General features: G+C 47.3%; 1 protein-coding gene and 1 long non-coding RNA gene across 4 annotated transcripts; one reads left to right on the top strand and one right to left on the bottom strand.

Moving 5' to 3' along the window:
* Positions 1–527: 527 nt before the first annotated feature.
* Positions 528–1655, bottom strand: LOC124668104. Its single transcript, XM_047205301.1, has one exon. It carries the CDS (start codon positions 1609–1611, stop codon positions 862–864), a length of 750 nt encoding a protein of 249 aa, XP_047061257.1. The 5' UTR covers positions 1612–1655; the 3' UTR covers positions 528–861.
* A 12965-nt stretch (positions 1656–14620) lies between these two features.
* On the top strand, positions 14621–16625 carry LOC124667145. Of its 3 annotated transcripts, none has more exons than XR_006991171.1 (3): positions 14621–14986; positions 15095–15898; positions 16386–16625. It is a non-coding gene; the product is annotated as an uncharacterized LOC124667145 (long non-coding RNA). The 3 variants fall into 3 exon arrangements; XR_006991172.1 differs by having other exon boundaries at positions 14621–15264; positions 15375–15898; XR_006991169.1 differs by having other exon boundaries at positions 14621–15898.
* Positions 16626–18492: the final 1867 nt, after the last annotated feature.

Raw genomic sequence — 18492 nt, 5'->3', positions numbered from 1 at the left:
ATTTTCGCAAAAAAAAGCATAGAAAGAGTAGATTAAAAATATTAAGACTAAGCTCATGCGGTTAGCTTAACTTTGAGCCAAAATTTGAGTAATTATGGACATGCTGGAGCATTGAAGTTTTCATTTTTCCCAGTGCAACGCACGGGCATTTTTCCTAGTCAATGACAAAGTACAGATTCTTTTTCAAATAAGAATTAAAAACATATTAAGCGCATGTGCCAAAAAATTAAGCGCATGTGCCAAAAAAGAACTTTTTTCGCTATGCTATTGCTGGCAGAGTACCTACAGATTAAGATATGGTAATAAGAAAAAAATCAAGCCTCCGTCTGTCCACCGAGTAGTGGCAAGCTGGGCATTGGCATGTGAAGTGTTATTCGCATGTTCCATCAAGAGACAAATAATGTCGTTGTACATGCATGAAAACGAGAGAAGCAGCAGTAGATTGTGAATGAACAAGAAAGAGAATGAAGCTATACCTCCGATCCAACAATATACATGGTACACCCCCTCGAAAAAAAGACAATATATACGTCCGTAACTACGTACATGACAATATGTACAGCATAAACTTTTCTGAGCTTGCCCGTGTATTTTAGTGTCCTATACAGTCCTACCACGCTCACATGTCGTTGGCATTGACTTGCAGCGCTCCGAATCTCCTACCGAATCCAAATATGAAGCCCCACATTTCCCTTGCTTTGACTCCACCACGTCCTCGTTTTTGACTTGCTGAATCCCAATCACGAAGATGAAGTTGCGGGAAGCTCCGGTGTGTGTCAAAGATTGGAAATTTCAGCTCCACTGAATTCAAACTGGGGCCATCACGGTCACGGCGGGGCGGCCGACGCGTCTCCTAGGAAGTCAGATCGCCGGCTGGTACTGGAACTGGCTCCGGCTGAGCCCCTTGGGCGCTGAGAAGATGCCGAAGAGATCCTGGCGGTACGGCAAGAAGGTCCGCCTTGGCGTGCCGGGGGAAGCCTTGGCGCCGCCGTAGAACATCCGGTGGCTGGCGGCGACCGTGCCGACCTCGGTGCCGGCCTTCCCCTTCCGGCCCGGGCTTGCTGCTGGCTTCGCCTTGGGCTGCACCTCCCTGGCAGGCGACGCCGGCGCGGAGAAGAAGCCGAACTTGTCCCTGCCGACGCTGCTGCTGCGGCCAACGACGAGCTGGCTGACGCGGCGCCACCGCGACAGGGACCCCGTGGAGCCGCTCTTCCGCGGCGACCGGGCCGGCGAGGACGCCGGTGACGCGCCGGGCGTCCAGACGCAGTAGGTGTCCGGGGACGCGCCGTCGAGGTCCGCGGCGGCCGAGGAGTAGGATGAGGAGGTGGAGGAGTTGGAGCCGACGGAGGAGTTGCGCGCCTCCTCGAGGAACAGCCTCCTCAGCGGCGTCCGGTCGGCTGGCGTCGGCGGTGCTGTGCGCGCGTCTTCGAAGACACGGCCGAACACCGGGTAGACTAGCTCGTCGCCGGGAATCGCGGCGCCGCCCGTGGCTGCAGGCTCCCGGGCCCCGAAGGAGAACTCGAACTCGTCGTCGGACTCCTCACCGGATGGAGGATCCCTGGCTACCGTGGGTTCCTGGCTGTGGTGGCGGTCACCGCGCCGCGCTTCCATTTCTTGGTTGCTTGCTGGCTTGCTTGGGTTTGCTTTCTTGTCGGATTTGTAGAGCGAAGGTTTGCTCTAGGTCGTTGGAGATGGCGCACCGGCGCTTATATAGCGGAGCAGATGTGGCGAGACGACCTTCGAGAAGGTCTCGCGCGCTTCGGGATTTGGCCCCGTCGTGATCGCGCGAGGTGCACGTCACTGGTGAGGCACGCGGTGCTTCGTTTCCGAGGATCCATATCCTCTGTTTGCTCGGCTTCCGTGTCATTTCTTTCTGCCTTCTAGACTCGTTTTAAACTGATTTTTCTGGAAGGCAAGTGCTGGGCGTCCCCCGGGGGATCTGATTCCCCAGCCCCCGGGTCCCCAGCCGTCGGATCAACCATTTTGACGGTTAGATTTGCATGTAGCAAAAAAACATCTCCGGCAGCAAAAAATTACCCCCGGCAGCAAATGACTGAAGCAAAAAACGGTTCGTTTCAGAAAAGAAAATAAAAAAGCTGGGCTCGCCGGAGACCACGTAGCAAACATATTACGCAAATATAGCAAAACCGCAAATAAATTGTAGCAATTTTTTTTATTCATATGCTACAAATCCTCTAAGACATCAACGGAGACATCGCCTGCAGCCGGCAGCAACGCCGTCCGAGGTTGCAGCAACTCCGTCCGTCCAGGACAAGCTGCTAGTAGCAAACGCCCTATGCCTATGGTACAATTGTAGCAAAAATATAGAAATGTTGTATCAAAAAAATTATAGAAATGTAGCCTTCAGCCTGCAGAGACAATGAAGGAGACCTCGCCTGCAGCAGCGTCGCCAAAAAGGTTGCAGCAACTCCGTGTACCTAAGGTAGCAACACCCAGAACCGCCGGTAGCAACGTTGAACACCTAAGGTAGCAAAACCACGCGCACCGCAGGCAGCACCTCCGCCATCGACGCGCAGAAACGACGCTCAACGGTGGTAGCAACACCGGAGGCCGTAGGTAGCAAACACTGCCTTTGTCGGTAGCAACAATGGAGGCCTAAGACAGCAAACTCATGCAGCCATGGCGGACGCTTGTCGCCGGCATTAAGAGGGAGTCGGGCTGGCTGGAGCTGCGCCATGACGATGTCGACGTAGAGACGAACGGACTCGCGGCGTGCGGCGCCATGGCCGCACCACGCGGCAGCGTGCAGTAGCGCCTGGCTGGGGCACGGCATCGAGCTCGTGCGGGAGGCTCCCTGGCTGGCCTCCTCCGCTCGGCTGCGCGGCTGCCGCCTAGAGCGTGGCTGGAGCAAGGCGGCTCGGGCACGACGGCTTGAGTTCCGCCATGGCCGCACCTCACGGCGGCAGGCGTGGCTGGGGCGCAGCGGAGACCTCGCCGGAGACGTTGTAGCAAAACTTTTGTACTATTATAGAAAAATTACAAAATAATCGTACCATTTAAAAATACACAAAACAACATCAAAAAAAATTCAGCAAGTAGTCTTAAAATTCAGCACCAACTTGAACAAAATCCCGCTGGTAGCATTATAGGCTGTTCGTTGTAGCAGGCTAGCAGCGCTGCCCACCAGGTGCATCATCACCGATCCCCTTGACAGTAGCATCACCGACCAACGTTGGTAGCACCTTCGGATGCCGAAGGTAGCAACCTCGTCACTCCTTTTGCAGCGACCGCGCTGCATCTGTATTGGCCGATGAGGAGGACGGCGGCGACCGTATGCCAGCATGGCCATCGGCGATGTGCCCCCGACGACCTCGGCCTTGGGACGAGAAGGCCACGACCGGGGCCATGGGAGGTCGAGGATGTCGCGCCTGCGCCGGAGTAGGAGGCGGAGCCGGCTTGGAAGTCGACGGCGCCTGGCCGGATCACGGAGGAGCGGCCGTAGCCGGAGACGGACCTCTCCCTTGACCTCGCGACGGGAGCCTATGGGGTCACGGCGGCGGGTTCCAGGGTGCGCGACGGTGGTAGCCACGGGGACGCGGCGGCTGTAGCACAGGGACGCGGCGGCTGATGGTACCCGGCGGCGGTGGGTGGAGGGGATGCGAGGGCGCGGCGGCGGGGCGCGGTGGCGGGGCTGGGGCGCAACGGCAGTGCGCGGCGGCGTGAATTTCCTTGGGCGTGGTGAGAGAGAACGAGAAGGATAAGGTTGGACGCGTCATCCGTGGAGCGTTGGCGTCTGCGCGATGAAGCGCATCGGACGGCCAGGCAACAGGAGGTTGCAGCGCGTGATATCCCCCGGGGGGATTGGATCATTTTCCTTTCTGGAAGCTGATTTGGCGGCTGCCTGCAGAACAATATGAGCTTGCTTGTGGAACAAACCACTAGCTATTAATTCGGTCGGTAACGTCGGTTCTGGGGCGGGCCGAACTGACGGCTAAATTGAGCATGACGTGGAATATCGGTTTCGTGGCCAGGAGGTAACCGAAACGAGTTTAGGGACACGTGTGCGCTCCATAACATGCTCGTAGGTATCCCGTGTTGTGCTACCCGGCATCGTGGAACGATCGGTCGACATCTTGTTTCACATAGCCATTTCATTCTCTTGTCTTTCTCTAGTAGAGTAACTCTTCCATATTATTCTCTCTTTCTTGTTCCTACTAGACCTTCTCCTTTCACAAGTTGATGTTTCTTCTTTCTTTCAGCTTTGTGAGTCTCGCTGTGTTTCCTCTCTTGCCTTTGCGACGCCCAAACAAAGACTTCAGCAGGTCTCCCCTCTCCCCTCCACCTGGTCGTCCCCCGCGGCGACCTAGGGGGAAACCCTAGCCCCAACCTCCCGCTCCCCCTCTCCCCTCTCTCCCCTGCCGCCGCCAGCGTGCGCCGCCGGGCAAAGCCCGCGCGGTGCCGGCGGCGGCGGGCCTTCCCTTACCCGGCGCGTGGTGGGCCGTGCGGGGCGGCGTCCATGGCGGCGGTGCATCTCGGCGGAGGTCGGCTGGGCCTGGCGCGGCGACGGCCGGCGAGCTGCGCCAGGGGCGTCCTCTCGCATCTGGAGGCGGCAGTGGACGGCGGCCCTCAGCTCATCCGCAGCGGCCTGTGGCGACGGCGTTGGATGGAGGCCGCTCCAGCTGGCGGTCCCGGCGCGGCGGCGCGGCGCGTGGGACAGCGGTTGGGCGGCCGCTGAGGGGTTCTTCCTCTCGCGGCAGTGGCGCCCCTGCAGCTGCTACCGGGAGCTTTGGGCCCGCTCAGCCCATCTGGGCCGATGCGGGCTGACGGCTCTGTGGTGGCTGCTTCGGGTAGGCGCGGTGGTGGCTGTCGGCGATGGCTCGGCCAGCCGATGGCGGCGGGCTGGATCCCACCTTCCAGTCCCGTGCGGTGGTCTTCTTGGTGGGCGGTGGTCGGCGACTTCCCAGGCTCTGGCAACGTCTCGGGCTTGACTCTCTGCAGGGGTGTGGCCATCTGCTCGGCTCATCTGCGCGGTTCTATGGGACGTTGGGGTCGACAGTCAGGCCGAGAGAAATCCCTACTTTTTGCGGGCGACGGCGACGCCCGCGGGTGTCGTCTTCCTCCTTGGAGGCGTCGTTGTGGCTCTGACTGGTCCTCCTCACCCCGAGCACCGGGGGAAACCCTAGATCCGGTGTCGGATCGGGCGACGACGGCACCACGGTGTCGCTTCCTTCTTGAAGGCGTCTCCTTGGTTGCTCGTGGTGTCCCTGTATCTGCGGGTGGTCGGTGTTGGCAGCTCCTTGGAGCATGGGCCTCCGGGGCGCAATGTACACCGTGGTTGGTGCTTCTTGGTTGGCGACTTCCTTTGGACTGGCCGGGTCCTGCCATTCGCTCGCCGACTTCTCTAGGCGCTTATGAGTGTTCGGTACGTTGGTTCGGGCATCCCTGGTGTTGTTCTTCCAAGGTCTCCATCTTCGGGCGTGACGCGGTTCTGGGGCTCTGTGCCCCGCCCCTCGCCACTCTTGGCAGGTGACGGTGCAAGGCAAGCCTTCGTTGTCGTGTATCTTTGGGTTGGCGTTGTAAGCCGTGTATCGTGTGGTGTGGTGTTGAGTTGTAGCCTTCCGTGGCGTTGTGTGGAGTTGTAGCCATTCGTGGCGTTGTATCGGCCATCTTGGCCTCTCTTCTATGTGATCGATACACCTTCTAGGGTGTATTCTCGAAAAAATGTTTCTTCTTTCATTCACTCATTGCCGCCCCCCACCTTTGTTTACACCTCCACATATTTTGTGATTTTTCCTAATTCATATTTGCCATAAGGTCCAAACTCGATCACCGCCACGGTTAGCCATGAGGTGTCGCCATCCAGGTCATCGCATGCCATCTCCTCTACTTCTTTCCCTGAATTCCTGCCTTGCTCCTTGCTTCTCATAGATATCGAATTATCGATGGCGATGGAGCATTTAGACTATAGCAAGGTCAAACATCTGATTATGAATTCTTTTATTAAATACATGCTACTCCCTCCATACCGGTTTATGGGGCAATTACCTACTTCAAGAAATAAGTTTGACTAGAAATTTAGTCAACAAAATATAAGATATATGCCACAAAAATTATACCATTTGGATTTGTATTTAAAAAATGTTTCTAATAATATAATTTTTGTGATATATATCTTATATTTTGTTGACCAAATTAGTAGTCAAACTTGTTTCTCGAAATAGGTATTTGCCCATTAATCCGATATGGAGGGAGTTCATAGTATAAATTAATGTTGTTATTGCAATTGTTACTTTATCAGAATGTGTTAGTGTAGCCACATTGGCACCACTAGCTTAAATCAGCGAGCCGGTCCAGTATAGTGGTACTTTTGTCGGACAACCACTAATTGAAAAAAAATGTTGTGAACCTCGTGAAGCTAATATAAACTGAGAGGGGGGGATCTTGTCCGATTAGTTGAAGAGTTGAGGTGGCACAATGATGTTAATAGAGCCAGGAGATTGGATCTTGCTAGTGTGCCTAAGCCTGGTGCCAATGCACCACCCTACTCTCACCCGCCACGTCAGCTTTTTTCCCCGCTCTCATCCCACTCTCACCCCACTCTCAGAGCATCTCCAACCGTCCTCCCGACGAGGCCCCCAGGACGGCGTTTTGTCATCCGGATGGACGAAAACGGCCCAGCCGCGCCACCGGTTCCTCGTTTTCGTCCGGATTAGGCCTTTCATCCGTCCGGAGAGCCCAGGCCATCCCCGGCCCCCCGGGGAGCGCTCGGGGACTCCGGATGAGAGAAAATCGCGGGAACCGTTTGGTGGCCCCGACCTGTCGGTGACAATGGCATGGGTTTCTACGGCAATACCCTCGTCTTCCCAATCTACGGCACTACCCTCGTCTTCCCGATCTACGGCAATACCATCGTCGAACGAAAGCTTTGAACTCTCAAGTGGTGCAACATAGACAAATTATATATAATTCGAATAAACATAAAAATTACATATAAAAACTTTAAAACAAACTTTAACTATTTCTTCTTCCTAGATGGCCCCGCCTCATCGTCGTGGCGGCGACGCTTCCGGCTCGTCACCTCCTCGTCGGAGGAAGTTGAGTCCTCCTCGTCGTTAGCGTCCTCATCAGCCTCTTCGTCCTCCTCCTCCTCCTCCTCCTGCTCCTCCTCCTCTTCCTCGGCCTCTTCCTCGGCCTGCTCCTCGGCCTGCTCCTCGGCCTCTTCGTCCTCCTCCTCGTCGTCATCCCATTCGTCCTCGCTGGCCGGCGGGGGGGGGGGGGGGAATCGTCGCTGCTGGACGATGCAGCTGGATCCCACCAATGGCGCCATCCAGGCGCCTTCCCCTCGCTGTCGGTGTTCGATGGCCAAGAGTGATCGCTCATGGTTGACAGAAGATGGTGAGGAGAGAATAGATGAATGGCGTCGGTCGTTGGAAACCGTATATGTAGGTCTCGAGAGCGGCGGTTGCTCTTCCGCGGAGTTCATGCTCCATTACGGCGGTTGTCGCGTCGAGGCTACTTCGACCGTTCCCGACGAGGCGTTTGGGCTCTCCAGACCACTTCGCGGACCATTATTATGGCGGTTCAAAGCGACGAGGGCACTCCGACGGTTGCCCTTCCCGGCGACACCGTCGCTATGCACGCGGTGGGTGAAGGCGACCATGGGCTCGCCACTGGGAAAATGGGCCTCCCCAGGCCAAAAAATACATCCATCCGACGCTAAATAACGCCGGATTTCGGCCTGGGGAGCCCCAACGGCTGGGGATGCTCTCACCCCACGGTGCCAGTGCACAGGCTATAGTGTCACCTCTCACTTCTCTCTCCTCCACATCACTATTTCTTTTTTAGATTAAGTTATTTCACTCGATTTTTTGTAGACATTCAAAATAATGCAAGAAAATTATTTTATTCAACTAAAAATGTTACCGATTACATAATAATTAATAAAATTGCATAATAAAATTTAAAAATTACATAATAATAAAAATTCTACTCCTCTTCCTCTTCCTCTTCCTCTTCTTCCTGCTGCTCCTCGTCCTCTTCATCTTCGAGACCAAGCTCTTTTTCGCACATCTTGATGGCCTTCGCATGTTTGCGCTTTTCTGCTTCGGTCATGTCGTCGGTTGATCGATCTTTCATTTTGTTCCATTGCTTGAATAGCTTAGCCTTCACTAAATTTTAGGGTTTTTTGAACCAGCAACGGCTACCCAACGGCTAGCTGATGTGGACGAATCAGAGCGCGCCACGTCAGCTAGCCGTTACACACTACCGCCCCTCTCTCGCCCGCTCTCGCCCGCCTCTAGCCCGCCTACCGCCCGCCTAACGCCCGCTCTCGCCCGCCCTCTCGCCCGCCCCGCTCTCGCCCCGGCCCGCCAACGCTGCCGCCTCGCTACCGCCGCCCTCTCGCCTCGCTCTCGCCTCCAACGCGGGCGTTAGCCGGGCGGGAGCGGGCGATAGCGCCGGGCGCCCCCGCCGTCGCCTGCCACTCCCGTCTCGCCCCTCTCCCGCCTGCCTCTCGCCCCGCGCCGGGCGATAACGCCCCGCCTCCAGCCCGCAATGGCACCAGCCTAACGTTAGGAGAATTACAGTTGGGATGCGCATCGATCAGAGTAAAAGAGATGTTTGAAGAAAGGGAGATATAGAGAGATAAAGGTTGAGACAGAAGAAGGGATGATTGCCCGATGGCGACGAGATTTGATTTATATTGATGCACAAAAACTAATTAGGTTCCATTAAGAGCATGTTATCATGTTAAATGTATCATATCTATTCATGAAATATGTCTAGATACATGTAAATTTGCAAAAGTAATTATGGAACGGAGGGAGTACATCAAAAGCGGAACTTAAGTTATATCATAAGAATTTGAGTAATGGGTAGACATAATATTGATCTCATAATTTATGCTAATTATATTACAAATCACACATTTATTGATGTATATAATTAAGCGTACGTAGTAGACGTGATTTATAAAAATAGATATTGGTAGAAATTTCTAAGCTCTCCATTCCAAGTTAATTTATGTTATGGGTTTAGTCAATGTTAACTTCTTGAAATTTGCACAAAATATATAGAAAAATATCAGCATCTATAATATACAATGAACATTACCAAGGTCATCATAAATTTTATTTCTATATATCACATGTATTATTTGGTTTATAGATGTTGATATTTTGTAAATATACCCGGTCAATCCTTACAAAATTTGAACAAGACTAAACATATAACCGAGGATAATCTGGAAAACAGAGGGCACATACAACTAATTACCGGTCCTCGTCATCTCTACTAATATAAAAAGATCCACAAGGGGGCAGATCCATAAAATTTGAACCAACCAATTCACATCTCACGGTGTAAAACAGCCCGCACGGACAACTCTATCACCAATCGGTACCTCTAAAACAGTCAGGACGGACTACTTGATGATGGCTAAAACGCTTCACTAAAAGGCATCCCTGGAACGGTAGTTGCCAAAACGTGCCGACCTTCAGTGACACTAGCGTGAACCGTTGCCTCCCAGCCTTCGCCGACGGCCGGCCTTCGCCGATGCCGCCACCGTCGTGCACCTGAAAACTCAAACTGCTCCTCCATGTCCAGTCGCCCAATACGCTCAATCACTAAACCGTAGTTGCCTCCAACCATCGTAACCAAGTCCATCACCAATGACACCATCGTGGATCTTCACCGCCCAGACGTCGCTGCCGAACGGACTTCACCGCTGCCACTAGCGACGCCACCGCCATGCACCTGCCATCGGCAACTGCTACTCAAGTCCAACTTCTCCTCTAAGGCGGCTGGCTCGCATCCCTGCACACACAGATTCACATCAAAATTCAAGGTATGTGAATGAATTGCATATGGAAAACTCAATGCATTGTGCATCCCAAGTATTTGTAACCATGGACAACAGTCCATGTCGCCTTGGACAGGAACTCATTTTTGTAAGTATTATCTATCATGACTGCAGACTTTTCTGTATTTTTGTTTGGTTAACCATGTTTTGTTTTAGATGCCAACCGGAGCCCATCTAAAATAAAAGTTATTGAATTTTAAGATGGTGTACTGTAATTGCAAGTGTTCACTTTCCAGACTTCTTTTAAGGTTTTTGAAGCTGTTATGGTTACTGTGTTTTAGTGGCACAAAAGCTGAAATTTTCATATATGCTAAAGTCTTTTAATACCAGCTACTTTTTGCGGACAAAGGAAGCATAACAAACCCATCCAACCGCACTCCATTTCAAGACATGACCAATGGGCAAAACATAGCTGATTAACAACAGTCATTGCTATTCACAAAAAAAGTCATTGCGTTTAAATTGCTTACTGTTATATGGACATATAGTTTATTTTGTCGTACATGTAGATCCTAAAGAGATCAAAAGGCAAAGGGATAGAGAATATTATGTAGATATAAATATGAGATTTCAAAGCGTCGGCGCCAAGCACAAACTTAAAAAACAAGCGATTTCAGCGACTACTCTCAATAACGATAGAGCAATATGTCATATGCCACATGCTGGACAATCGTAGTCGCCCAGACACCTGAAGCATGTAATATGTTCTTAACTAGCAACATATAGATGGCGTGAGTTGGGACGAAAGTATATGTATGAGATACTGATTTATCATGTGCTGTCATATTTCAGGTATGGCTCCATATATGGCTACATATATAAATATTGAGAGGTTGTACCAATGTTTGATGCATTCAGGTATCGATGCTAATGTGGGCTCCACTAATGTTTCACTCGATCAACCGGGCGCTTCTAGATCCGAGGAGTCTGCCTTGGTTACACACCTACCAAACAATCATCTAATCAGATCCTCCTAGGATGGTTTCATGGTGGATGGTTGCGGAGTCTTCTAAGGCTTTTGGGAATGATAACTTCAAGGTAATTTCTGTCTTGGCTAAGCTCCACCCGTTTTTTTACAATGAATAGTGGCATTTCAGTGGTTCTGCAAGAACCAAATCAGTGTATGAAACAAAGTTCTGGGTTTCACTAATGTCCGATGCATGAATGTTAAGGAATCCAATTAATATGTATTTTCCATCTAATATTATGCTTGCTGTAAATACAGAAGGAAAGCCTGGGACGTTTATTATTGTTTGTTATTGTACTATACCCTGTATCTACTGAAAATTAATATAGGTAGCAAAGATGTCAACCAGGTCATAAAATGGTTTATTCCGCTCCTTGACTTCAAGAAATTTCTGACTAAACCTGAAATGGTACAACTGTTGACTTACAAAACTGTTGACTCCCCTTAGATGACAAGGAAAAGGCAACACGTTTGAGGTTTCTGGTGTCTAACACAGCTACAGGATTTTACAAAGTGCAGGTAAGGCCTAGAATTTTCACAACTTTCAAAATTTCAATGTTATGGCATTCCTATATGCAAGCTTAAGCTCACTCATAGTACCTTTCTTGCAGAAGTCTTTAAGGAGTTCATGTTCTGCTTTTAAAATGTTTTTCTTTCCTAAACAGTCGGAGCGGAATGCTATGAACCATTCAGATAGAAAATTAGAGTTAAACATGGATGTAATTATTTAAATTATTTCTTACATTAGATAAAGGGTTATCATTTGTACAATAGCAACGTAATTTCATTGTTGTTATTGGTCATATGAATAAGTGCATCTATCTGCACTGCAGTTAAGTGTTGTGAATCTAACTGAACACCTATACCCTGAATATCGTTCTAATTTTGATTATAAGATGTTAACTGTCATGAAAACATGTCATTGTTTACTGCTCCCTTCTTACCAAATCTTATATTTATAAATAGGGTGAGTAGTTGTTTGTGTCAAACTTTTTTTGTAGGGGCATCTTATCTCGGCAGAATAGTGGAGTAGTAACATATATGTTGACGCTAGCCGTTGCTGCTCTGAAAATAATTATTAGTGCCATAGTTACTTCAGAATCTTGGTTACATCAGGGTGTTCCCATCATAAATATTACAATTTCAATGAACCTATATATCTGGAGGAATACCAGCACTGAAGGTCTAGCCAATTTGTCCATTTTGTGACTGGTGGTTTGGATGATCATCAACATATAATTGTAATCTATATATGATTTGTTGCTTCACATGCTTTTATCTCCTGTGCAGAAGTCCACTCCAATATGAATTCTTATTCTTGGTTTCATGTCTGTATTTCTAAACTCTATTCTCTAACTATGACAATTTATGTGCAGGCTAAGGGTTGTCTTCACCGCTGGGACAGTAGCGCGCGCGAGGGAATAAATACCTGAATCGTGCATGCGGTCGAGCAGCTGTTGTTGCTTCGGCGGGGGCGTGGGCGGAAGCATCCAGCTCGTGGAGTGTATCGTCTGGGAGGCGGACGATGGGATTGGTAATGTTGTTACCGTGAGGACTGCTCCCGGCAGCGGCAGCATATAAACTTCAGTATTAGCCTATATGTCTTCATTGAAGTCAATGTCAGGTTCACAATCCAAAACCAGAGCAGGAACCTCCAAAGCAACAACTCGCAAACATAACTACATAAGTAACGAGAAGTTTTAGTACCAGAGTAGAAAATAAAGATAGGATGTACCTTCTGGATACTAGAATGCATGTGATCTCCTTCCAGGTAGAATGCACGATCTGTATTTTTTTTTCGAAAAAGGGCGTTTTATTACTCAAAAAGTTTTTAAGCATTACACCCAGTCTCTGCATAACAAGATGCACACAGCCGTTCACATGTCCAAATGTTCAAAAAAGACTCCTATATGGCTCCTATATGAAAGATAAGACAAAGTGACGATCCCGGCTAAGCTTCATTTGCCTCAATTCGCCTATTATGCTGACACCCATGTTGGGAAATAAACTTCTTCGCCGTGTTCTCCAATCGTGTAGATACCTCCGTAAAAAGGTCGCGATCATCCAAACATTGGAGTGGCGACCATGAACGGAGCAAAGCCGTAACGCGGTAAACAACCTGCAAGAGAGAAGAAATTTTTTTCATTAAAAACCTTGTCATTTCTACATAGCCAAAGAGATCATACAACATCAATCGCTCCCACCCTGATAAGTGTTTTACACATAGCGTCAATCCCATTTAGTCAATTGCCAAAAATATTTGCAATGATTCGAGGAGGATATAAGGTAGAACCTATCTGAATGATTGACATATATACCTAGCAACTCGACAACTGAAGAAAAGGTGTTTTATTGTGTCTTGTTCATGATAGAAAACACATTTTGTGCAGCCATGCCAATTGCGTTTGGCAAAGTTATCCTTAGTAATAATCACACCCCGACGAAGATATCATGCAAAGACCTTTGTTTTCAAAGGTATCTTTATCTTTTAGATGGATTTATTATTAACAATCGGTTGACTGGGTATTAAAGCCTTGTACATGAAGCTGACTGTGAATTTACCATTCTTGGTGAGATTTCAGCGAAATTCATCAACCCCCTGAACTAACTGGAGTGAAGCTAACCTTTGTAGCAATTCATTCCATGAAGCTAGTCTGGGGCCAATAAAATCACGCTTGAACGTCATAGAGGGTGGAGAGGTTTCCATTACCTTATATAAGGTATCACTCTTATGGCGAACAATATTACACAAAACTGGATATTGTTCTCAGAGAGTGATTGTACCTAACCATCTATCCTCCCAGAATCTTATCTCCGACCCATTACTGATGGAGAACGAACCAAACGGAAAAGAGTATTTCTTAGTTGCCATGATGCCAGCCCAAAAGTGTGAATCTCCTGGTTTCCATATAACCTCAGATATAGCTTTTGAACCCATATACTTTATCCGCAATAGTTGTTTCCATCGACCATATCCTCAGTTAATAACCTGGCCAGCCATTTTCTTAGCAAGGCCCAGTTTTTAACTTCAAGATCATGGACTCCTAGTCCACCTTCATCTTTTGGACGCAAACAACACTTCATTTGGTCAACCGATATTTTTTCTTCTCATTATCCCCTTGCCAAAAGAATCTCAATCGAAAATAATCCAATCTATGCAAGACTCCTTTGGGCAACTGGAAGAAAGAAATCATATACAATACCATATTTGTAAATACTGAATTAATGAGAACTAATCTTCCTCCAAGGGATAATAATTTTCCTTTCCAACTACTCAGACGTTTCTGAAGTCTTTCCTCGATAATTTTCCATTTGGCCAACGTAAGCCTCCGATAATGAATTAGAATGCCGAGGTAGCTAATTGGAAAATACCCAAACCCACATCCGAATAATTCAACATATAGGTTGGCATCATCTTTGGCCACTCCGAAACAGAACAATTCACTTTTATAGAAATTTATCTTGAGTCCTGACAATTGCTCAAAAGCTGAAAGAATGAACTTCAGATTTCCACTACAAGAACAACCCCCACAAAGCAATACATACCTAGCAACCCTTGAAATATGCGTTGCAAAATTGTATCCTAGATACACATCTATGCGTAGCGGGGTACATTTGTTGGCAGTGTACAGATTGCAACCTGTAAAAACTGAAAAACGAGCCCAGCCCAGTAACCCCTGACTCCCTCTAGTCTAGTCTAACCCACCAGCCACGACCGCACGACCGCTCCGTGGACTCCTCCCGTCCCCTAAACCTAGCCGCCTCCCTCCACTTCCCGCAGGGCGATCCTCGGCTGTTGGCGAGCAGCGGCTCCCTCGCCGGTTACCAGTGGTGGCCGGTGACGCGGCTCACATTGGCACCTCCCACTAGTCGAGCGAGGACGTCTCAAAGGTATGATTCGAGCACGTCTTTGCGTTGGCCTACCATGAGATCCCCTAATTTCGTGAAATCCTCTTGCAATTGCAACCAAGATCGATGAATTTGGTCTACTCCATGACGTGGAGGTTTCTTGAAGGGCTGCGGCGGCGAGTTGGAGCACAGGGGCGCGGCGGCGAGTTGGAGAACATGGGGCTCGGCCGAGGAAAGATGGCCAGAGATTTGGGCTCCTGTTGCAAGTTCGTCGGCACGAGATGGCATCAGCAAGAAGCCAAGCGGGTGCACATCAGCGGCAAGAACCAGAACATCATGAATATCGGCAGGTGTTAATTCCTCCCCTGTTGGTGATTTGTATCACGTCCAATACTCCTTCTCATGCGATGCTTTAAATTAAAATTTTGGTTCCAGTGATTGGTTTGTATGTTCTGTAGAGTATCAATCTTTTGAAAGCTCCTGGTAAATTCAGGCGGTGCAGCTCAATGAATGCATACTAAAGTGACCCCTGCTAGAATTGCGTGTCTTGATTTGAAATTTCGGAAGGCAAAAATGCAAACTGGGGTTCCTGTCCTTGTATCTAATCCAAGGGAACTAGAGAAGATCTGTGAGTCCTTGCTGTTATCTCCCGAACATATTAGTATCCTTTTTGTTTCTCATGTTCAGTGCTATACTTCAATGCCTTGGGTCGTACCTGCTATTACTTTTTCCTGGCAGGAAATCTGACATAACAAGACAGCGAATTGAGGAACTTCTCAAGGCCAGTGCCAACACTGTATCAGCCAAAGAAATTTATGATATCTTGTTGAAGGCATGCTGTCATTATTCAAGCAGAAGCTGATCTTCTTCCTATTTTGGATATAGCTTCAGAGCACTACATCACAGGCTATGCACGTATTTGGTTTAAACTGGTCCATGCTAGTGCTGAAATATTCTACTTAGCAGCTGCTAGCTTTGTTTGTCCAACGTGCGGAATTTGCCGTATACCACTTAACATAATTGTCTAACTAGAACAGGTAGTTAAGATTTATTTCCTTCTGATTACCAGCATGTATTTATTCCTCCACCCGTTTTACTTGTGCAACTACAGCTTATTGAAAGATATCTCTACATCATACTTCTCATAAGATTTTGATTCTTTTTTGTTTTGTTTCACATGAAATGTCCCAGCTTGGAATTGCAATCACACTGAGGCAACCAATAAGAGTTTCAAACGAATGGAGTCCATGTTAGTAGTTTTTGTAAGCCTCTTTTATGTTTTTATGCTGTTTTTATCAAGTACACCTGTAATTGAACCTTAAAAGCATCTAGAATGTAAATGGCCCCCCTCATGCAAACATCAATTTAGTGAATCCACTGCATTGTGTGAATCTCAACTTATGCCGGCCAGATTAATTGTTCAACTTTGTGATGTTGTGATTGATCATTCTGTATATCAATTATCTAATTAAGAATTTTGATGATGTGTTTTTAGACAGATGATCTAGTCAATTAAGGGATTTTGATTATCTGTTTGATGGATTTGTTCAGCCCTTGTCATGGTTATTTTGTATCCAATTTTTTTTTTTAATTTACATATACAGTGGTAACCACCATAATTTCTGGGTATGATGTGCTATTTCAAATGCACATGATAGCAAAGTCTTGCGTGCTGAACTAATAGAATTCATGGTACTGATCACTGTTTTTTTCAATATGATACTGAAAATGAAATTTATGTGTTTGCAGGTCCCATACATCTGCAAGACTCGCCATATTCGCATACCATGTCCCATACATCCGCAAGACTTTCCATATTTGCAGGACTAGAATATCTTCTTTTGATGCAAGATTGTAAATTGTCTATTCCATATATGCGGTACTAGGTAGAATATGATAGTCTGATGCAAGATTGTAAACCGTTTACTCTTGGGATGATTTTCATGTATGAGATGGTGGTTTCAATAAAGAATATTGAATTCTTTGTCGTACAATGCATTCATATTCTACAATTTGTATGTCTTGTGTACGGACTATACTCTTTTGTTGAGAAAAATATCTACCAACTTCTAGAGCGACCAAACCATTCTTTCTAGAAAATAGTATTTTCAGTCCGTGTAGGATCTCTGTACCAACGCATACATCAGTTGCTTGAAATCTGTAGCTATTTTGCAACGCTTATCTGATTGGTTACCAACGCACACGAATGCGTTGCATTGTATCTTTGCAACACCCAAAAACGCAACGCATTTTTATCCGTTGGTAGAGTCGTCTGCAACGCCTATATATTCATTTAGATACGCATAAATGCGTTGCTGTAGGGGGTGTCCTCTTGTAGTGTTCGTGCTTTGTCCAAGTCATGATCCATAAATAAAATTGTGTCATCGGCATATTGAAGGGTAGATAAGCCCCCATCAACAAAATGAGGAACTACCCCTTCGATTTGGCCATCGACTTTAGCCCGCTCAATTATAATAGCAAGCATATCCGCCACAATGTTAAACAACATTGGGGATAGGGGATCGCCTTGCCCCAAACCTTTTTTTTGTCTAGAAATATCTACCTACGTCATCATTGACCTTGATGGCAATACTTCCTCCAAAAACAAAGTTATTAATTAAGGCGCGTCACTCATCGAAAAACCCTTCATCCCGAGCGTCTGCTGGAGAAAAGACCACTTAACCTTGTCATAGGTTTTTTCAAAGTCTATTTTGAGTATTACTCCATTCAACTTTTTGCGGTGCATCTCATGAATTGTTGCATGCAAAGTGACAAGTCCATCTAGGATGTATCTACCTTGCATAAAAGCAGTCTGAGATGGAAGTATCACATGATCAGCCATCGAATTAAGTCTAATAGTGGCCACTTTTGTAAAATCTTAAAGAAAATATTAAGGAGACATATAGGTCTGTATTGTTGAATCCATTCCGTCGATCACTTTTGGTAAGAGAATGATTTCACCAAAATTTATGCGAAACAATTCAAGTTATCCCTTATGTAGTTCACTAAAAAGTTCCAATAAATCATTCTTAATTATGTCGCAGAAAGACTTGGTGCCAATGCTCCTCCGCGTCCGCCTCTGACATCGCATAGCACTGGCTCGCCCATGGTCATGAAGAGACACACATTTGATCCCATGGATTGTGACATTATGGATGGACCCCTACAAACATCAAAACATTGAAACCATCATCAGAAATTTGATTCACCTCGCAATAATTGCTTCGATCACCATCTGCTAATCCAACGACAAGAATTTAATAGATGAACTTTGTCTACACATCAGCACAATTGATGATGTCCCTTCACTAGAGTAAGCAATATATTTTGCTAGTTCATTGCATTGTAATAAATTACTCTAGCGCCATTGTTAAACTCCTCACATGGTTAGTCATGATACACATTTTAAGTGACTCTTAAAAAAAACTCGTCTAAACAATACAATTTGAAATAATATTATATTTTGTTATAAATTATAATCCGTGCGTGGCAACATGCACTTTTACTAGTACAGTAGTACTACAAAATTAGCGAGGACACGTTTCTCTCGATATATATCGCACGCTCAACTGCTGAAGACAAATATAGCAGAAGTGATGCCATGATCGGTAGTAGTCCGATCCTAGAGCCTAGTTTAATTTCCTCAGTCTGTCCGCAAGTTGCGCCTACCTACCGGTTAGTGCCAAACAGCAAAGAAATGGATGAAGACATGAAGTAGTGAATTATTTATTTGAACTACTAGCATCTTACATTTATATTTGGGCTTTGACCTGCATGGAGATCTCCGATAAACCCCGACAGTATCCTATGAATAGGGTTAAACAAACGGATATACTAGTAGGCAAGCTCTGACTAA

Source organism: Lolium rigidum, chromosome 6 (assembly GCF_022539505.1).
Source record: "Lolium rigidum isolate FL_2022 chromosome 6, APGP_CSIRO_Lrig_0.1, whole genome shotgun sequence".
NCBI classification, from domain to species: Eukaryota; Viridiplantae; Streptophyta; class Magnoliopsida; order Poales; family Poaceae; genus Lolium; species Lolium rigidum.
This window is presented reverse-complemented; position numbering and strand designations above follow the sequence as displayed.